Source organism: Onychomys torridus, chromosome 1 (assembly GCF_903995425.1).
Source record: "Onychomys torridus chromosome 1, mOncTor1.1, whole genome shotgun sequence".
Taxonomy (NCBI): Eukaryota; Metazoa; Chordata; class Mammalia; order Rodentia; family Cricetidae; genus Onychomys; species Onychomys torridus.
This window is the reverse complement of record NC_050443.1, coordinates 128,332,483-128,354,717: the sequence shown is the minus strand read 5'-3', so window position 1 is coordinate 128,354,717 and position 22,235 is coordinate 128,332,483. Positions and strand designations below refer to the sequence as shown.

At 51.1% G+C, this 22,235-nt stretch overlaps 2 protein-coding genes across 3 annotated transcripts in view; one reads left to right on the top strand and one right to left on the bottom strand.

The window, feature by feature from the left end:
- Ahnak (AHNAK nucleoprotein) overlaps window positions 1–18,169 on the bottom strand; it is an 84,080-nt gene extending 65,911 nt beyond the window's left edge. The window contains exons 1-4 of the mRNA XM_036204722.1: window positions 18,027–18,169; window positions 7,673–7,777; window positions 7,166–7,322; window positions 6,548–6,735 (exon numbers count right to left, since the gene is read on the bottom strand). Of these exons, the coding sequence (XP_036060615.1) occupies window positions 6,548–6,735; window positions 7,166–7,322 (345 nt within the window). The 5' untranslated portion in view covers window positions 7,673–7,777; window positions 18,027–18,169. The remainder of the gene's footprint in view (window positions 1–6,547; window positions 6,736–7,165; window positions 7,323–7,672; window positions 7,778–18,026) is intronic.
- The window catches only part of LOC118594502 (solute carrier family 22 member 19-like), a 703,508-nt gene that overhangs the window by 189,420 nt on the left and 491,853 nt on the right, over window positions 1–22,235 (top strand). The gene's annotated exons all lie outside the window — the stretch shown is intronic.

The following is a 22,235-nucleotide window of genomic DNA, read 5'->3' as shown; positions in this document are numbered from 1 at the left end:
TTAATTCTCCCTCTAGCTTGGGCACTGTCACATCCATATCCCCCTTGACTTTGGGGCCTTTCAAGTATAAGTCCACATCAGGCATTGAAATCTTTGGGGCCTTGAAGTGCATGTCAGGCATCTTAAACTTGGGACCTTTCAACTTTGCATCAGGACATTCCAGGTCAACATCAGGCACTTTCACATCCACACTAGGGCCTTTGACATCAATTTGAGGACCTCTAAGATCAGCTTCCATTTCTGGGACAGAAGCATCTATTTCTCCTTTCACTTTGGGCCCCTTCAAATTCAAGTCCACATCTGGCATGGAGATCTTGGGAGTCTTGATATTCAACTTGGGCATCTTAAATTTGGAGCCTTTCAGTTTTCCTTCTGGTCCCTCAATTTCTAAGTCAGGAGTATCAATGTCCACCTTAGGCCCTGAGACATCAATGTCAGCCTTTGGTAGATTCACATCTACATCTGGGCCCTCTCCTTTGAAGCCAGGCATGCTGAACTTGGGCATTTTTATCTTGGGCATCTTCAGGTGCCAGTCTGGCCCATGAACATCCACATCTGGGGCATTGATGTCCACTTTGGGGCCTTTGATATCTACATCTGGAACTTTCATTTCTCCTTCTACCTTAGGTACAGTCACATCCACATCCCCCTTGACTTTGGGGCCCTTCAAGTGTAAGTCCACATCAGGCATAGAGATCTTAGGGGCCTTGAAGTGCATGTCAGGCATCTTAAACTTTGGTCCCTTCAGCTTCCCTTCTGGACATTCAATATCAATATCACCAACATCCACATCCATCTTAGGGACTTTAACATCCACTTCAGGACCTTTCAAATCTCCTTCCACTTTCGGAAGAGAAACATCTACATCACTTTTCAGTTTAGGTCCTTTCAGATTAAGCCCAACATCAGGCATAGAGATTTTGTGTGTCTGTATATTCATGCTTGGCATCTTGAACTTGGGACCCTTCAGTTTCCCTTCTGGAGCTTCAATATTCACATCTGGAACATCAATGTCCACTTTGGGTCCTGAGACATCAATGTTGGCCTTCTGAAGATTCACATCCACTTCTGGGCCCTCTCCTTTGAAGCCAGGCATGCTGAACTTGGGCATTTTCACCTTGGGCATCTTCAGGTGCCAGTCTGGGCCATGAACTTCCACATCTGGTGCATCTACTTTGGGGCCTTTGATGTCAACAGCAGGAGCTTTTATTTCTCCTCCCACTTTTGGAACTGAGACATCATATTCTCCTTTCACTTTAGGGCCTTTCAAATTCAAGCTAACATCTGGCATGGATATCTTCTGAGGCTTTATATTCATTTCTGGCATCTTAAATTTTGGTCCTTTTAGTTTTGCATCTGGACCTTCAATATTTACATCTGGAACATCAATGTCTACCTTGGGTCCTGAGACATCAATGTTGGCCTTAGGGATGTCCAATTCTGGGCCTTCTCCTTTGAAGCCAGGAATATTGAACTTAGGCATTTTCATTTTAGGCATCTTAAGATGCCAGTCTGGGCCATGAACTTCAACATCTGGAGCATCAACGCCAACTTTGGGCCCTTTAATGTCCACATCTGGCACTTTTATTTCACCCTCTACCTCAGGCAATGATACATCCACATCTGCTTTTCCTTTGGGCCCCTTAATATTCAAGTCCACCTCAGGCATGGAGATCTTAGGAGCCTTGAAGTGCATATCAGGCATCTTAAACTTGGGGCCCTTCAGCTTCCCTTCTGGCCCCTCGATGCTCACATCTGGGGTTTCAATGTCAACTTTCGGTCCTGAGACATCAATGTCAGCCTTGGGCAGGCTCACATCCACTTCTGGGCCCTCTCCTTTGAAGCCAGGCATGCTGAACTTGGGCATTTTCATCTTGGGCATCTTCAGGTGCCAGTCTGGGCCATGAACATCCACATCTGGAACATCAATGTCCACTTTGGGGCCTTTAATGTCCACATCTGGCACTTTCATTTCACCTTCTATCTTGGGCACTGTCACATCCATATCCCCCTTGACTTTGGGGCCTTTCAAATTTAAGTCCACATCAGGCATTGAAATCTTTGGGGCCTTGAAGTGCATGTCAGGCATCTTAAACTTGGGGCTCTTTAGCTTTCCTTCTGGTCCCTCAAGGCTCACATCTGGGGTTTCAATGTCAACTTTAGGTCCTGAGACATCGATGTTAGCCTTAGGCAGGTTCACATCCACATCTGGACCCTCACCTTTGAGAGTAGGCATACTGAATTTGGGCATTTTCATCTTTGGCATTTTCAGGCTCCAGTCTGGGCCTTGACCTTCCACATCTGGTGCTTTAATATCTACCTTTGGACCTTTGATGTCCACATCTGGAACTTTCATCTCTCCCTCTATTTTTGGTGCAGACATGTCTAGATTTCCTTTCATTTTGGGTCCTTTGAGATCCAGGTCCACATCTGGTAGAGACATCTTTGGAGCCCTGAAATGCATCTCAGGCATCTTAAACTTAGGGCCTTTCAACTTCCCTTCCGGTCCCTCAAGGTTCAAATCTGGAGCACTAATATCTAGCTTTGGTACAGAAATGTCCATATCAGCCTTGGGCATGCTCACATCCAACTCTGGGCCTTCTCCTTTGAGACTAGGCATGCTGAATTTGGGCATTTTGATCTTTGGCATTTTCAAGTTCCAATCAGGACCATGAATGTCAACATCTGGAGCACTGACATCTATTTTGGGACCTTTCAAGTCTCCTTCGACCTTTGGCATTGTGACATCAAACTCTCCTTTTACTTTGGGACCTTTCATATGCAAATCCACATCAGGCATGGAGATCTTTGGGGCCTTGATATCCATCTCAGGCATCTTCAGCTTAGGACCCTTCAGCTTTCCTTCAGGACCTTCAATGTTCACATCTGGAGCCTTAACATCTACCTTGGGTCCTGAGACATCAATGTTGGCCTTAGGGAGATTCACCTCCACTTCTGGACTCTCTGCCTTGAAGCCTGGCATGCCAAACTTGGGCATTTTTATCTTGGGCATCTTCATGTGCCATTCAGGACCTTGAACATCCACATTTGGGACATCAATGTCCACTTTGGCACTTTTAAGTTCAACATCAGGAACTTTAATCTCCCCTTCAGCCCTTGGCACTGTGACATCATATTCTCCCTTTACGCTGGGGCCTTTTAAGTGTAAGTCCACATCTGGCATGGAGATCTTTGGAGCTCTGATGTTCATTTCAGGCATTTTAAACTTAGGTCCTTTCAGTTTCCCTTCTGGTCCTTCAATGCTCACATCTGGAGCACTGACCTCCACCTTAGGCCCAGAAATGTCCATATCTGCCTTGGGCAGGTTCACATCCACTTCTGGGCCCTCTGCTTTGAATCCTGGTACACTGAATTTGGGCATTTTCATCTTGGGTATCTTCAGGTCTGGGCCACGAACATTCACTTCTGGGGTATCAGTGTCCACCTTGAGGCCTTTCAGTTCCCCCTCAAGCCTTGGTGTTGTTACATCATACTCTCCCTTTACCTTTGTGCCCTTGACGTGTAGATCTACATCAGGCATGGACATCTTTGGAGTCTTGACACTCACTTCAGGCAGATTAATATCAGGGCCTGTAAATTTGCCCCCCAGACTCTCCATGTTGGCACTTGGGGTTTCTATGTTGACCTTGGGCCCTGAAATACTGATGTCTCCTTTGGGTAGAGTCACATCTACATCTGGGCCTTCTCCTTTTACTCCTGGGACACTGAACTTGGGCATCTTCATCTTGGGCATTTTCAAGTTCCATTCTGGGCCATGAACTTCCACATCTGGAGCATTGATATCCATTTGGGGGCCTTGGACATCAAGTTCAGGGCCTTTGACTTTCCCCTCTACTCTGGGTAGTGTGACATCTACACCCCCTTTCCCTTTAGGTGCAGCTACATTTAAGTCTACATCTGCCATGGAGATCTTACAGGTTCCTATTTTTCCAGAAGGGCTGCTGAGCTTGGGGCCTGTCAAGGTCCCCTCTAAGTTTGGTGTCTCTATGCCCACTTTGGAGCCTTTAACTGCCACCTGAGGACCTTTAACACCACCTTTCACCTCAGGAGCAGACACCTTCATATCTCCTTTCAGTTTACAGGACCCAAGGCTCAGGTCCACATCCTGCATAGAGATTTTAGGTTTCTGGACAATCATTTCAGGAGTCTTGACTTTGGCACCCTTCAGCTTCCCTTCTAGCCCACCAGTAGCAATCTCAGGCTGACTGACATCCCCAGAGACCCCAGGGAGGGTCACTTCACCTGTGGGCAGTGTCACATCAATGCCAACTCCCTCTCTCTTTGAACCTGATGCAGAGAATTTAGGGACTTTCATCTTGGGCATATTCAGTTTGGCCCCTAGCCCATGAACATCAACATCAGGGCTTCCAACTTCTACACTGGGACCAGAGATGCTGCCCTCAATTTTGGAAGCACAGGCATCCATTCCTATGTTCCCCTGCAGCTTGGTACCTTTCAGACCCAAGTCACTTTCAAGTGATGGCCCAGTGATTTGGGGACCCTTCAACTTCCCCCCAACCCCCTCAGTGTTGACAGAGGAGGAGCTGACTTCCAGATTAGGAGCCTGGATGTTACCACCAATGGTCAAACCTGGCTTGTCACCCTTATGCCCCACAGAGAATTCAGGTGCAGAAACACTCAGTCCTGCCTCTGGTATCTGGCCCTCTGTGCCTGCTGAGACACCAAATTTTGGCATCTTCATGGTAGGAATTTTAATTTTCCCAGTATCACCACTCTGGAGGGATGGGCCCTGTACCTCTACTGAGCCAGTCCCAAGAGAAGACGAAATGTCCACTTCTGGAACTTGGATCCCTCCTTTCCCACCCAAGTCCAAGCCTTTCGCACTGACATTGACGCCGGGGCTTCCCACCTTTATCCCAGGCACGGTGACCTGGAATTTTGATTGGCCAGCACCTTCGAGCCCTGGTCCTGAAGCAGAAATGGCACCTGCCTGGATATCCATGGCAGAGCCTGTGGTTGGAGAAGCTGCCCCTGATCCCGAGGGCAGTCTGATCACCGTCTTCCCAGACTGGATTTCCACATCTGTGTTGGAAATTTCAGTCACTTCATGCCTTGGTATCTTGATCATGAACTCAGGGCTGCTGATGTCAATGTCCTTTACTCCTTCCCGACCGGTCACATCCACAGTATAGGCTGTGACCCTTCTGGTCACTGTGATGGTACGGCTCTGAGTCTCCCCAAGGTCCCCTTCCACTCCATCCTCCGACCTCAGGCGTGGCTTGATCTTTGTGGTATAGATACGCTGGTAGTCCTCATCATCCCCGCTCTGCAGAAAGACACGCCCGGCAGAGGTTGCAGCAAAGCCTGCCTGAGTCGGCAGATGCCTGGCCACAGCCTAGCCAACAGTGGGGTTGCCTGTTTCCCCAAGATGTTCAGAACATAACAGAGGTCCAGAGAGCCTCCTGGGCACAGCACAGGGGGCTGAAGAAAGGGGCTGACAGTCACATCACAAGAGGAAAAGAGAAACTATTTGGAAGAAAATTCTGGTAAACAAAGGTCATGGCAGAGTTAGGAAATATGTAGATTCCTGCACTGTGCTGCCCAGGAAGAGACTCTACCACCCAGTGATACTTCAAATCAACCTGTCCCAGGGACCCTTTCCAACCAGGCCCTTCATTCTTCAACTTTCAATGCACTGGCTTGCTTGTTTGAGGTTCTCCCAGGAGCCTTTGCACACTGGAAAGCATTTGTGAAGCCTGATGGCCCGGCTGTGTTTGGGTCTGCTTTCACTTTGAGGATACATGGTGTATTCAATAAGCAAGCCATGAGAAGTAAAGAAGCATTTCCCACAAGCACTCACTCGTGGGATGTAGAGAGGCAGGCTGAACACCAGTGAAATCAGTTCAAAGGCTCTAGTAAAGCAGCCGTGCTGTGGATACCGCTCTGTGTAAATAAAATGCTGATTGGCCAGTAGCCAGGCAGGAAGTATAGGTGGGACAAGCAGAGAAGAGAATTCTGGGAAGTGGAAGGCTGAGGCAGAGAGACACTGCCAGCTGCCGCCATGAGAAGATGTTAAGATACCAGTAAGCCACAAGCCACGTGGCAACTTAGAGATTGATAGAAATGGGTTGATTTAAGATATAAGAACAGTTAGCAAGAAGCCTACTGCAGCCATACAGTTTGTAAGCAATATCAGTCTCTGTGTGTTTATTTGGGTTTGAGCAGCTGCGGGACTGGCAGGTGAAAGAGATTTGTCCTGACCATGGGCCAGGCAGGACCAGGAAAATGCTAGCTACACAGCCAACCTTCCTCTCTGTGCCTTAGCCCCCATTGCTTGAGTGGGTTCTCATGCCATGGCACAATCTCAAGAGACTGGAGGAACATGACACTTGTAAGAACAGAATCAGAAAGAAAGCAGCCAAGAGCTGTCATAAGAGAATACAGAGAGAGGAAACAAGAAGGGACTAGCAGAGGTCCAGGAGAGACAGAAGGCTTGGGAACTGAGGCCAGGAGGCCACCAGGATCATGGGGAGCTCAGAGCAAAGGTGGGTCACCAGGAACTCACCAGAACCACCTCGGAGCTACGGGAGCTGAAGACTTCATGGGTCCAGGTCTGTCCAGGCTCAGGGGAACGGTCCCCCTTACGGTGCAACTTCAAGCCAACAGTGTGATGCCCCATGGTGTTCAGCAGCTGGGTCACCTCACCAGACTGCAGGTTGTCAAAGTAGATGGTGGCGCCCACAATCTGGTCCCCTAAGTAAGGAAGTGCAACAATCAATTAAGACTGACAGGTCTCAAGAAAGCACCGCTTAGCAGACGCTAAAACTGACTTTCCTTTGGAATATCATGCAGACACGGTATTGCCCATTCATTGTACAGATGAGGAAACAGTAGCTTAAAAGGCCAGCTATTTTACACAAAGCTGCAGAGTTGGTAAGGGGAGCAGAACCAGATCTGAAGACAAGGTCTCCAGGACTCCACATAACTGCCTCCCCTCTGATTCACAAGCAAGACATAGAGTAGGCAAAGAAGAACAGGGCTTGGATATTGACCATCCATATGCTGTTAGAGCCAGGCCTCCCACAGCCATTTGATTGTTTCTGCCTGCCCTCCTGCCTCCCACCCTTCCCTTTAGTAACCTCTCTCACCCCCAGTGCCCATTCACGATCTTGGGGAGACTCACCCTCTTTGACCACCCCAGTGCGGGCCGCAGGGGAGTTCTGCATCACTTCCTGTACAAAGACTCCATCGTCCCTCTGGGCAATGGTCAGCCCATGGGAGCCACTGCCCTGCCAGTTAGGTAGCAGCAGCTCCCGGGTTGTCTCCTCTTCCTTCTCCATCTGGGATGAGGGGAAGAAACAAGAACTCTGGTCATGGGGGACACGGAAGGCAGAAGAGCATGAGAAAGCCAGGAACCTTTGGTGCTATGCACACCCAGGTAATGGAACCCAAGCGCCATGTCCCTGCTCCCGCAGCCCTGGCTCACCTGCCAAGTGAGGGGTCCTCAGGGAGAAGGGTGATCTGTATCATGTTTTTCCACTATGGGAGTGTTCTCCCAGTGCACAACAGAGAATATAGAAAGGGGGTAACCGGCCCTTCGACCCACCCAAGGCCAGTTCCAAATGCTACATCAAGTGCCCAGCATCCCCCATGCTAACCTCCATCCCTCTGCACCATCCCACCGACTAACCTTTGCAGGACTCTGTTCAGGAGCGAACGCCTTGCCAGGAGCCCGCCCCTCCTCCTTCTCTTCTTCTGTCAGTCTCTGTCTTTTTGGGAATCTCGGTCACACAACCTAGGGAAAAATTCCATCATGATGCTCACATTTGGCTTTTCAAAACCTTACCGGGCTGCCACCCAAATGAAAGAGAGATGCTTTCCCCCAGCCCAGGCCAAAATGGCAGTCAGGTCCCCACAACAGTCAGCAACTACATGACTCTGAGGCCTGCTGGCACAGAAAACGAGATTAAAGGAAACTAGGCCAGGTCCCCCCGCTGGCTGCATCCTCCTAGTTATAGGACTCTTGCCAAGGACACTTGAACCTATGTGTCCTTGACTGTGAACATGGAAACAGTTAAGAGTTCCATACAGATCGAAAGAAGACAGCAGCCGGTCCGTGGAGGTTCTAAGACACACCCACACGCATCGTTCTCTTTAATAGCTGGTATCACGCTATAAGCAGAGAGATTGGGACTCTGGAGTGCACACAAAGGGAGTGTTGATGCTGATGTCAGGCTCCAGCCTGTTTCTGTGGGTCTTTCCCTACGCCACACTGAGTCTCACTTTCTCCAAGTGCGACTGTTCTCCAAGCACAGACAGTGCTCTCCCCAACCCCACTGACAGTGACTCAGCTTACCATCTCTTGCCTGGCCCTCGGGACCAAAGGGAACCCTTTCTAGCTGGAAGCTCCAGAAGCCATGCTCCTGGCAGTGGCCTAAACAAAGACAATCCCAACCTAGCAGGCTCCCAAACCCAAAAGACTGAAGTAAAGCTGAGCCCAGCTCAGGCCTGGGATGAGTCAAGGCCCATGTGGTTGCCCATACTGGGCCTGGAGCCAGACCCCATAGGAAAAGGCATTCCTCCTTGTCATCGGATGAGTTATCAGCTGCAGAGGTACCCTGGGAAAGCACCCGGAAAGATGGTAGATTTAGTGATGAATTATAGCCACCCACACAAAATGGCACTGCCAGCCATCTAAAGCATGCCTGTGAAATTGTATGAGGGACTCTATAAATTGTGGTGAGCCTCGCCCAAAGCCCCACCCTGAAACTGTTTACATCCAGAAATTAGTCAACCAATCAATAAATACATGCATACTGTTCACCTCCTGTATGTCCAAGTCTGTACCAGATACTGTAAAGGATTCCAGGCAGGGGCAAACCCAGCCCAGCCCAGCACTTAATTGTACATTGCATTTGGCTGTTACCGCCCATCACTCATGCATCCTCTAGACATTTACTGAATGCACTCCCTGTGCCAGATACGGAAATTTAAAAGACTTGGAGGCCTGTCCCGGTTCAAATGATAAGCAAGGACTCTGGGTGTGACCAACTGGGCTCCACAATGTTCCAGAGGTCTTAAGAGGTTTCTCAGGGCAATGAAATATAAATGGGGCATCCAAGGTGCTAGAACTGGCCTCGACGATGGGACTGTGGCTCTTAGAAATCCATGGCACTTAGCAGGTCCAGTTTCAGGCAGATATCAACATGGACAAAATATAAACACAAAGCTAAACCCCAGATCACCACACCTGTTCTCAAACTCGACAAACTCATAAATGCAGTATTTATCATGAGCCTACTTGACAGCACAGGTGCTGGTTCCAGTGTGAGCACAGGCAGGAGAGAGGCTTGCTGGCACAGGTCTGAGCTAGGGAAACACCCCCTCCCTTCCCAGCAGGCAGAAGAGGCCACTTTAGGAGGAAAGTCATACTGACTCTTCCCAACTTGGAACTGGCACCTTCTGCCCCTGCCCCCGACCAACACTGAGAAGCCAGTCTGGCAGGAAGAAGCCAGGCAGAAGCAGGGAAGGTGACCCTCTCTAGCTTGGACCTCTGAGAACTGAAGCCGCCCCTTCAGGTTTCCCCAGTGCCCCTGTCTTCCTCCTTGTGCAGGGCCCCTTGCTCAGCCGAACATCCTGGTGCTGAGCCAGCAGAGGAGAAAGAGCCAGCTCACTCACCCACATAGTGGCCCCCCCCCCCCCCCCTTCCACGGTGAGTCATGCAGTCTGTAGCAACAGCTCCAGACATGCACAGGGTCACGCCTAAAACCTCCTCAACTCAATGGCTCCTAGGCCAGGCCCCCAGGTACCAGAGGGGCTGGGGCTTCCCACAGTGTCCCCTCTCTAGATTGAGCCCTAGGACAAGGGTCTTTGGATGCAAAAGCACTGAGGACCAACAGGGCCTTGGTACAGGCTACAGAGAGAAGTAATGCAGACAAGTTCTCAACCACTGAGAACAGCAACCACTGGATTCATGCTATAAATTTTGGCCCTGCTCGGCTCTATTATCCTGACACAGCCAGGAAGAGTTCCCTTCTTATCAAATCTAGGCCTGAAAGGCATGGGATGCACATGAGAGGTGTGAGGCCATGGTGGGAAGGACCTTGTTTTCTGCTTCTGGGCCCCAGCTCTTGGTTGGTCCTCCACAATGGAGTCTGTAGCAAGCTCAGATGTACCTCCCTCTCCTCCCACATGGTTAGGTTAAGTCAGGCCTCCAGGGAACTCCAAAAAAAGGTCTTTGGGGGTTGGGGGAATTCTTCACAATTCACTCATCACAAGCCTTTGGGGCTTGAAGAGGGTCAGATGTGTGCTACTAACAAGGTAGCCACATATGGCTATTTAAATTTAAACGGATTAGTCTGGCATAGTGATACACACCTATAATCCCAGCACTCAAGAGGGCAAGCAGAAAGATCTAGAGTTTAAGGGTGGCCTGAGCTACATGAGAACCTGTCTCCAAAAGCCAAAAATAAAACAATTTTAGGCAGATAATTAAATTATTGTGGTATTTTCCCCCTAGGGAGAAAAAATGAGCGATAACTCAGGATGAGTTCAGAACTCTTGCTGCTCTTCCAAAGAACCTGAGTTCAGTTCCCAGCAGCCATGTCAGGTGGCTCACAATCACCTAGAACTCCAGCTCCAGGGATCCTATGCTCTCTAGCCTCCATGTATGCCTCCACATATGTGGCATACACAGGCCCATATGTGTACACATTAATAGTTAAATTTCTTTTTGCTATTGTTGATGTTGTTGCTTTTGAGACAGGGTTTCTCTGTGTAGCTGCCTGGCTGCCAGGCCGGCCTCGAACTCAGAGATGTCCCAGAACTCGCTTTGTAGACCAAGCTAGCCCCAAACTCACAGAGATCTGCCTGCCTTTGCCTCCCAATTGCTGAAATTAAAGGTCTGCACCACGATGCCAGGCTGCTCCCAATTTTAAATTACTTTATAATTGTTTATGTTCACATGTATGTGCAAATGCTCATGAGGCCAGAGGTGTCAAACCCCTCTGGAACTGGAATTACAGGTGGTTGTGAGTGGCTCCCCATGGGTGCCGGGTACCTGAACTTGGGTCCTCTCGAACAGTACTCCCTCTAACCACCAAGCCATCTCTCCAGCCCTGTGGGGTCTTTTTTTCCTCCTTTTGTTTTTTAGTTTTTTGAGATAGGGTCTCAGATTGTCCAAGCTGACCTCAAACTTGCTGTGTAGCTGAGAATGACCTCAGACTTCTTGGTCCACCTGCCTCCACCTTCTGAGTTCTGAGATTATAGAGGCATAGTGCCACACCCATCTTGAAGTTAAAAATGTAGTTCCACTAGCCACATTACAGGTGCCTGGCAGCCACGTGTGGCTACCACTGCCGTATTTAGACAGCAAGGATATGCAAAATTTCCCCTGCAGTGGCATTCTAGAGGGCAGCACTGGCTGCCACTCACATATGGGGAAGGGAAGGGAAGGTACACAGAGGCTAGACTAGGGAAGTGTTAAAGCCCCAGAGTTCAGATCTGCTAGCTCCATTCCTGTGGCCCAGGAGAGGAGCTTGATAGCCTTTGTGATAAGAAGAAGCAGGCTGAGTGGCAAAGCCCAAAGGCTTCTCGGAGGACAGAAAAAGAGTGAGGCAGTAAGGGTGGGTGCTCTGGGTAAAAAACAGAAAGGACTCAGGGATGGAGAACAGCTCAGACCAAACGCCATGACAGAATGCCCCATCCTGCAACTCAAAACCACAAAAATCCACACAGCAGCAAGGCTCTGCATGTGCCCGACCGCTCCCAGAGGGCCCATACTGAGCAGATCCAGAAGATGTCCAAAAGCAGAGTTCCTGGCAAGGGTGACTCTAGAAGAGGATTCTCTCCCCTCTGTCTCCAGGGCACTAGGCCTTTTCTTTCCTCTCCACAGATGAGAGCTCAGGGCAAGTGCTGCTGCAGGGACAGATAGCCACTGTCTTTGTCTAGGTGACAGGAACTAACACACACACACTGAGTCACAAGCCCTAGGGCCTCAGTAACTGAATGGGCCAAATCTGGAGATAAGGCCTCCACTAGAAGGGCACATGGCAGTGGGCCTGCCTAGCACAATCTGCACACAGAACGGGATAGGGATACTCCTGGGAGAAAGAACTCCCCTGCATCAGGGAGGCCCTCAGAGGCCGAACTCTCCAGCGCTGCAGCACCCACATGCCCTAACTAACCTGCTATACACACAAGGCCAGGGACAAGCAGTTTCCATCCCAAGAACATAATGACTCAAGGCTAGGATTAGAGACCTCGGCCAAAAGGAAAGCCCTGACACTCAAAACCAAGCAAAGGGTTGGAGAGTCATAGAAGGGAGACACACCCAGAAGGATGACAGACTGTCATAAACACTCCCCAAGGAGGAAGAGAAAGCTGCACGCTGAAGGAAACCCCGCCATCACTAGCTAAGAGAGAATTCTGCTGAGCTGTACTGTGCTGCTGACATGTCATGCTTAGGATCCCATCTCCTCTACAAACAATCCTGGAGGGGAAAAAATTAACAACCTTATTTTAGAGATATGGAGACAGGCCCCGATCCAACAGTCGTGACCCAAGCAGAAAGACCAAGACACAAATACACATATGGGATGAGATACAGAAACCACTGAGAAAGAACCAGAAAGGAAATACGCAATAGCAAGCCCTGTGCTGGAGAGTGGGAGCCAGAGGGAAGCACCCACCAGATAAGAGAGAAAAGCCTCCCCAATTGTGCCCACCTGGGCAGAGTTGCAGGCACCCTGGGCCCAACATTTAAGAGACCTTTCTGGGTCTCTTTGAGGCTGTGTCCCCAGAGGTCAGGCATCCCGGGCTTCACAGAAGCCAGAACTTCCCAGAACCTAGTTCTGGATTTCTCTTGGAGTAATATGTGAAGACAAGCACTCAACATGAGCTTGATCAACAAAACCCACAGAGTAGAAGAGAATTGATTCCTGTAAGTTGTCCTCAAACATTTACACATGTGCCACAGAATGAGGGCGCACACACAAGTTCATAAAAACATACTTATATAGAAAAACCAAAAAAAAAAAAAAAATACTTATATCAAAAAAACATGCTTATAACAAAACAAGAAAAACAAATGTTTAGCAGAGACGGGCATAACAGCATACATTTGTAATCTCAGCACTTAAGAAGCTGAGCCAGGAGGATCACTCACTGCAAGTTCCAACCCATCCTGGGCTACATAGTGAGTTCAAGGATAGCCTTGCCTACATAATGAAATCCTATCAAAACAAATACAAAAAACTTTACAGGAGTGGACCTCGTGTCTCATGCCTCCTATAACCCTCCAGGGACTAAGACAGGAATATCTCAAGTTTAGGCGCTCGAGGCTACTTAGGTAGACATGAAGGGGGCACCTTCGACTTTCAGGAGGGAACAATCAAAGAGGAAGAATTAGACCAACAAGCCCCAGATGGCCTGGATATTGGAGGGATGTTCAGAGAAACACCTAAGGGGAGACACACACACACGCAGAAGCACACGGAGACCCTTGTCGGCCTCGTCACCCACCCTTCCCAGCTCAGTCCTCGGGGGTGAGCTTTATTGGCTCTCAGCAGATACCTGTCACCTGGTCTCCTGGTCCCTGGGTCCCTGGGGTGTGCACTTTCCTTTCTGTGTGTGTGTGCACCTGCCAGGGTTAGGCCATGCTACCTGCCGCAGAAGGAAGAAGGCGGTGCTGACCCAGCCCACAGCTCCCACCAGGAGCAAGTTCTCCTACCCTCCTCACTTTAGCCTCCGCCTCCCCATCGTGCTGGGGTGTTCTGTTCACTGACCTCTAAAGCAGCCACCTGCCCATCTCTGCTGGGGTGGGGCAGGTGTGCACCACCACGCCCCGGCCCCACGACTGCTTCTCGATCTCCACCTCCACTGCTCTCTACTCTGGTCACATACATTGCCCTCACCACCGACTCTTAGAACAAGCCACAGGGCCCGAAGCTCTAAGTTCCCACTTCCAGCAGGGCGAGTCCCTCTCCTTCCCCTGTCCAGGAGGCCGGAAGGGGCTCTCCACCTCTCCTAGTGACAGGGACTGAGGACTGCGTTATATTATCCAGTGGGAAGTTCCTTATCTGGCCACAACGTCAAGGAAGATTTGGCCTTAGACAAGATGGCTGGGATTAAGACACCAACTCTGAGGGCAGTGTCCTATGGTTGGGGAGCCAAGGGGAGAAGCATCTTGAGTTGTCTGGGGGGTAGATTACAGTTTAGAATATACCCTGGGCCCCACCCAACTCCCTGGTGGGTGCTGCATGTTCGCCCCCCAGTGGTCAGGCCGTGTAGAGAACAGACTCAGGGCCAGGTCTTCAAAAGGCAGCAGCTACACACCACACACACACACACACACACACACACACACATACACACACGCCCAGCCTAGCCAGGACACGTAGCTAGGATCAGCTCCAGGCACTTCCCCCTTCCCCCAGAACCTCCGCTCCAGCCCCCAGGGACCAGGCAGGATGCCGCTCCCTGACAGGCTCTGCAATGCTTTGCTGCTCTGACTTCCATCTGTGGGGACTGTACTCCCAAGGCTGCTCTATCCTTCTTGAAGGCCTCCGGACACAAACTTCAAGGCCTGGATCCATACAGGGCCAAGGAGCTTACTTCATTCCTTAACTGCAGTCTCTGCACACTGACAGCTGTCGCCTCTGCCCTCCAAGTCTCAGGAGGCCAACGGAGGTGACACATCTAGGCCTAGCACAGTATGCATGCCCCAGGAACAGCCAACAGGACATCCTCTCACAGGCAGTAACACCAACTTCACTCAAAGACGTAGAGGCTCAAGACCACGGCGGAACAATGAGCCTTGTTGCAATGCAGTGACAGACCCAAGACAAATCATTTGAGCCTTAGCCCCAAGTGAGAACTCAGAGACAGAAAGGGGGGCTTCATCAAAGTACACCCAGACATTCCTGCAGAAATGGTCCGTGGAACTACCACCCCCCAGGCCGACACTTCTTGGACAAACTCAGGTATGGATGATGCTATCTTCAAGAAGGCTTCTTCCGAAAGCAGCCAATGGTCAAATCCAGAGAACTACCAGTCCCTGAGAGCCTGGCTGAAGCCCGAAGGGGGCAAAGAGAGCCGAAAGCCCTAGACACTCACCACTGCTGAGGCCCACGTGTAACCTCCCTTCCTCTAACCTAAGTGAATACAAGCACGTGGTCAGCCCATCCCAAAGGAGAGAAACTTGGGGGCATCCAGGCAAAGATCCTTTCAGAAGTCAGACTAGCTCTCCCAGACTGCCTCTCTTGTCTGTCTCCAGGCAGTTCCCAAGTTCTGGAAAAGGTAGTGACCACACCCCAGTGCCCCACACACTCCTCCACTCCCACAGCTTTACCCCAACTCCTCAAACCAGCTCCTCAGGCTCAGAGTGGTGTGCCCTGCCAGAACACAGCAGGCAGTTCCAAGTGGAGCAGAAGAGTCAGGCGTGGTGGTGCTCTGAACGTAGGCAGAGCCTCCGTGGATCTGAAGTGACCCGGGGCCCCATAGCTCATCCCAGCCTTGACTAACTCTACTCTTCCTCCACAGAGCTCCTTAGTTCACTCTCTCTCTCCTGTCCTTGCCTGGACCTGGAGCCCCACCCTTGAACCATGTCTGGCTAGTCCTCAGCTCTGTGGGGTGCTAGGCCAAGACCCTTTGCAGTGCTGATCTCCATATTATCAGCACTAAGCTTTGAATGTCTCCTGGATGTCCTGGTTCTCTTAGCAAGATCTCTTTGCATAACCTCTTAGGGACTGGGGATTTAGAAAGGAGTTCAGACACCTTCCAGATGTCATCGCTATCAACACCCAGGGCCCCAGTCCTTTTCTAGCTCAGCCCCCACGCTCCCAGGTCCTTTCCCACACTCCCTTGCCCCATGTCTCAGCTCAGAGCAAGGAAGTGCCCTTAAATGAGGGGTTCCCTTCTCCCTCACAGTCTGCACAGTCTACATCCCAGATGCAGGCCTGGCACTGTAGGTTCTCAAGGTGAGAGAAGGAAGCTAATGGTTCATTCAGATTGGGAAAGTGAAAAAAGACCCACCCTACCCCAGGAACTTCCCTCTTGGGGCACAACCAAAGCAGTGCTATTCACCTAGACTTCTCTCCGTACAGCATCTTCCTGTCTGCCCTACACACACACACACACACACACACACACACACACACACACACACACACCTAAGAGGACGGCACCCAGCTGAATCACTGGATCCTGTGAACTCAGACCAACCCCTATCATAGGTTAGGCTGCTGTTAGAAAAGGGGTGCCATGGAGATGATGATCCCTTTCATTGAGGTTAAATTTTAACACGAGTCTGTTTCAAAACCATTTATTGGGAGTCCAGCAGTGTTCTGGGGACAGAAGTAGACCTCTGGGTCCTTTTTCTCCTGGGAATTCCAGGTCACTCTCCAAGAACCCCAACTACCTCAGGAAGCTTTTCTACAGATCCCCTCCCCAGAACAGGAACACTGAGAATACAAGCACCCGGGAGCACATCGTGGCCTCGAAGACCGCTCAGGGCCACACCCTACCAAACCAGGGTGCCAACGCAGGCACTAATAGTGCAATCTTCTGTGCTCAGACTGTGCAGAAGTGACAGAGGGCGAAGGCAAGCACGCACAACACACACACACACACACACACACACACACACACACACACACACACACGTTAACACTCTACGTTGTTGTCAGGGCTCAGTTTGAGTTGTAGGATATCCCCAGGTCCCCTCTAAGAGTCTTCCAATGCTCACCGCCAAGTACAGCTAGCCCTGCTGCCAACCCAGCACCACCAAGGTTCTGCGTTCCCCCCAAACCCGCCCTGGCACCGCAAGGGGCTCCTGGCCAAAGGAGGCCCAGGCCCTTGCACACTGCACATCCCCTCCCAGCATGGGAAAGCCTTACATAACACAGCTCTCTGCACACACCCTAAGCATGCTGCCTTTCCAACCCCACAGCAGGATCTCGCCCCCCCCCTCTCCGCTGGCTCACACAGCAAAAGTGGAGGGTTCCAGAGAGAGCAGTGAAGTCCTTCACCTACGCCCAGCGCTCTGGCCCCCACCGCCTACTCACTGCCCCTTTCCCCCTCCCTTTTGCCCCTCACCACTCCCCCCACGAATTCTGGTTTGAATTAGTCACCGGCTCCAACCACTACATTCCTCAGGCTGCTGGCGTCTAGCCAGGCGCTGGGGCGGGGGCCATCCCGCCCGGACGAGTTTGGGAGTGGGGTGGGGTGGGGAGAAAGCACCGCCTCTAGAAGGAGCAAGGGAGGTTCTGGGGACTGAGTCGCTCGCACAGCCCCCCTCCCCGCCCACTCCAGCGCAGGAATCTCCCTAATTATGTCCCCCACCCCGACTCCCACCCATCCCTCAGGGAGGCGCGCTGCAAACTTCCAGGCTCCGACGCCCTGGAGAAAGAAGGGAGTCTTCTGGATCTGGGAACACCGAGGGGCAAGACTAGGGCGGGGCAGCTGAAGGGGAGCTGCTGAAGGCGCCCCTAGGAGCCAGAAAGGGAGAGGCTGGTGGTACAGAGCAGGGTGGGGCGGAGGGGACTCCGGACGCGGAGTTCGGGGCAGAGGTGTGGAGAGCCGCGAAGGACAGCAGAGGGGGTACGCGGTGTAGGGGCGCCCGAGGCGCGGGAGAACTGCGACGGGGATCTCGGAAAACTTTTCCAGTAAACATGGAATAGGAACCCAGCAGCGCTCCGAGCCACCGCCCCAAAGTGAAGGGGTGGGACAGGGGCCACCAGGCCAGGAACGCTGCGCCCTGCAGAGCAGTTGGGACGAGTCTGCCCACAGGGAAAACACAAAGCGCATCAAAGCACACATCGAAGCGATTTTCTAACTTAGCCCGACTCGTGCCCCAACTCCGGGGGAGAGAGCTTCACTCCCGAAGCGCGACGCGTCGCCTGCGGCCACAGGCGGCCGGGTTTGCTCTGAACTGTTGGAACCCTCGCAGTGACACTACCGCAAACGCACGTCGCCCGAGTCCCTCCCTCCCCTGGCCACCCGTGCCCTAGCTCCAGACCGCACCACCCTGCGCTTCGCTTCCCTACCTGCGGGCTCAGTCCCAGGACGCAGCCATAGCCGGCGCAGGGCCCGAGGTCGCAGGGCTGTGACTGCTGGCGACGGCGAGCCCCAGTCGGGGCGGGTCTGGCAGGGCGGACAGTGCAGTCCCCGCGGCAGAGCTGCTCCAAGTGGCCGGGCCCCCGCGCGCGGAGGCGGCTCTTGTAACTCGGGCGGGTCTGCCCCGAGCTGTGGGGAGAGGGCGGGGCCGGGCGGGGCCCGAGCAGGGCTGGGACCCGAGAGCGAGACCAACGCTGAAGCCACCAGGGAGTGGGCTGGTGAGGGGAGACTGGCGAGGGGGCTCAGGGACGAGGAGGCGTCGTCTATTCTCTTCCCCTATCCCATCTATTGCTCCTATCCCGGGTCTGGATTTTCCCACCCCAGTTTGATCAGTGTGTGTCTCCACCGGCAAGAAATTCCTGGAAGCACGCAAGTGCAGGGGCTCACCCTCACAGTTGGAATTCAGCGTCAACCCATTCTGCAGGAAGAGCCAAGAAGTTCAGATGATTCAGCCTCGACCTCCAGCCTCAACACAGACCTTTGAGCTTTCTCTCAAGCTCAAAGCTGGGACACTTCAGTCCCAGGCCCTAGCCTCCTGTCTTGGTTCCCAGGCTTCTTGCAGCCGCACCCATTTCTCACCTTCAGACTTTCTCGAGGCCCTCTTATCTCCTTCTACAAAACACGCTGGCTTTAAGACTCAGACCCCAAGCCCTAGAACCGGGATCACCTATGCACCATACCACGGTGCTGTTCAGCAGCTGCAGCGACACCAGAGTCAGGCCTGCAGCCCCTGGACCAGCCACGAGGACGCTCACCTCTTCTGCAGACGCTGTCCCCATGCTGTTTAGGGGTTTTGTTGTTTTGTTTAGAGGGCAGCAGTCTATGTAGCCCTGGCTGTCCTGGAACTGGCTAGACCCAGGTAGCCTCACAGCTTCGCCTGCCTCTGCCCCTCAGGATTAAAGGTGTGAGCCGCCACCGCGCCCCACTGACCTTGAGAAAACCAAAATCCAGCTTTTACTTTGCCTCCTCAATCTTTCTCCTGGCCCTCGGCCCCTCCCCCATATTCCCATTTGCAAGTTGTTCAGCTCCCCCATTTACAGCCATTTCCCACAGCCACTTCTAACTAGATGTGGATTTTATTAAATGCTTAATGATGGGGTTGCAGGGACCTTCTGGCTACATCCTCCCCACACACCTCCCTTTTTCTTCTTCCCTAGAGTTCTACCCTCCCTGGCAAGTGGCTACCCAACTGCCCACTCCAGTTTCCCTTCCTTTCCAAATGCCCCAAGAGACCTCAGGCTGGAGAACTGAGACCTTGGCCTGAGGTAGGAGCTCCTTCGCTCCAAGATCATGAGTGGGCTGGTGCTGAGACCAGCCCTGCCCTGTCCTCTGAAATGGCAAACATGTTTACAGGCTAAAAATATCAGGCAAGTCTCCTGCCAGCCCTGGGGGCTGTGTCCAGGTCCAGTTACCACACAGGGTACAGGCGGTGGGGGAGGGAGGTAACAGCAGGGAGTGATAGACAACAGACACATACAATGGACACACCAAGGTGGAGAACCGTAGGTAGAAATTCAGACAGGCATGGACATGTAAAGACAGGCAAAGCAGAGAATTGGCCACTAACATGTTTCTCTCTCTCTCTCTCTCTCTCTCTCTCTCTCTCTCTCTCTCTCTCTCACCTAGTGACTCAACCCTACAAGACATCATCATGAGCACACTGTCTGTCATAGGCTCAACCTTTCCAAAAAAAAAAAATCCACTCGTTTCCCAGCACTCACTAGGGGCTACATAGTAGTGAGTTCCAGGCCACCAGATACCACAGTAAGGATCAAGTCAAAAACGTAACTCAAAAGACAAAACACAGGAGCCTGTCACTCTTTAATTTATTTATTTAGTGTGCATGCACATGTGGAGGTCAGAGGACAACTTGGAGTTGGTTCTCTCCTTCCACCACCACCACGTGGGTCCTGGGACCAAACAGGTCATCAGGCTTGGTAACAAGTGACTTAACAGGCTGAGTCACCTCCTAGGCTAGCCCTCAGTCCATTGTGATTTACTGAAATGGGGTTTTACCATGTAGCCCAGGCTGGCCTGGAATTCACAATATAGGTTTGGTTGTCCTCATGTGTGCAGCAACTCCGCCTTAGCCTCCCAAATGTTCACCACAGCAAGACATTTGGTTTCACTCATTTTAAATTCATATGCATACATGTATTGAGCCAGGTATGGTGGTGCGTACCTTTCTAATCCCAGCACTCAGGAGGCAATGACTGGCAATTTCTGTCAGTTTGAGGCCAATCTGGGCTACATAGTGAGACCCTATCTACATATAAATAGCATTTCTTCTTCCTTCCTTTCTTTCTTTCTTTTCTTTCTTTCTTCCTTTCTTTCTCTCTCTCTTTCTTTCTTTCTTTCTTTCTTTCTTTCTTTCTTTCTTTTCTTTTTGGCTTTTCGAGACAGGGTTTCCCTGTGTAGCTTTGTGCCTTTCCTGAAACTCACTTGGTAGCCCAGGCTGGCCTCGAACTCACAGAGATCCTCCTGGCTCTGCCTCCCGAGTGCTAGGATTAGAGGCGTGCGCAACTACCATCTGACACATTTATTTCTTAAACAGAGACCAAGAATAAGATAAAGTACTCAGCAGATAATCCTAAACCAGATAATCCTTGTTGACATTTAAAAACAAAAAAAAAAATCAATGCCTCCATAGTGATGAGGGGTATTTGTTAGGTCTTTGGTGTGTATGTGTGTGTGTGTGTGTGTGTGTGTGTGTGTGTGTGTGTGCTAGGAATCAAACCCAAGGCCTCTGACATGATAAAATAAACACTGTACTGCTGCATGCATCCCAATCCTTGAAAGTTAAGCAATACAGAGAAGTAGAACAATAAAAAGTAAACTTCTGTTAGTTTGGTGGTACACTCTGAGACTGTCTGGCCCCAACCCCTAGGAGTCAGGGTCATCTGTGACCTGGGCTACATAATACCTTGTCTCAAAAAAACAAAAAGTAGCTGGGCGGTGGTGGCACACGCCTTTAATCCCAGCACTCAGGAGGCAGAGGCAGGCGGATCATGTGAGTTGGAGGCCAGCCTGGGCTACCAAGTGAGTTCCAGGAAAGGCGCAAAGCTACACAGAGAAACCCTGTCTCGAAAAACCAAAAAGAAACAAAAGCAAAAACAAAAAAGTGAATGTCTCCCGTTTTCTCTATTCACTCTCCCCAAAAGTCACCAGTTAATCATTTACCAACAGATTTCTAGCTTTGAAATGAATCTTCATTTGACTCCTTGGAAGAACAAGTTTTCTGATGTTCCAAAAGAAATTGATTTATTCATCCTGGGGCTTTCGGGAAGGTGGCTATGATGTGATGTGAACCCAGAGACACTGGGTATCTGCAGGGAGCACTCCAGGTGGGGTGGGGTGGCGGAGGGGGAAGGAGAAAAAGAAGAAAAGGAAGGGATGTGAGCATCAGCTGCATCAACTCCCTGCACACTGCGCCTGCCTCTCAGGAGAGCGAGCTTCCTGGGCTCTGAGCCAGTGGCACTGCCCATTGTTTGTTCTGGCCACCCTCTCGGTCAACAGGGAAGAAGGCAGGAGGGCAAGGCTGGCTTTGGGAGCAGTCAGCAGAGCAGGGATCACTGTCCAGACACTGCACTCAGGGTTAATCATGCCAAGACTACCTGGTCAGGGCCGAGTTCTGGGAACTGGCTCCTGTCCCATTACAGGCCAAGAGAACAGAGAAGGGGTAACCTCGACCCAGCTCCTTAAAGATCATGATAGTTCGATTAGAACCAGACCTAGGATTTCCTAAGTAACCCAGAGGAAGGGGTTGTTTTCAGGTTTTCAGACAGGTGTGATGACAGTTCCAGGACTGTGCTCTGAATGCTCAATGAGGTGAGGCAGGGGGATCACTGAGCTCCAGGCCAGTCTGGACTCTATAGTTCCAAGACAGCCTGGGTTACAAAGTGAGACCTTGTCTCAAAAAAGCACACACACATAAGTTTTCAGTGGAAATCCCACCCAACAGCCATTGTATATGACTTTTTTTTTTTAACATTTAATTTTTTTTCTTTTAGATTTATTTATTTATTATGTATACAGTGTTCGTGTCCTTGCAGGCCAGAAGAGGGCACCAGATTTCACTATGGGTGGTTGTGAGCCACCATGTGGTTGCTGGGAATTGAACTCAGGACCTCTGAAAGAGC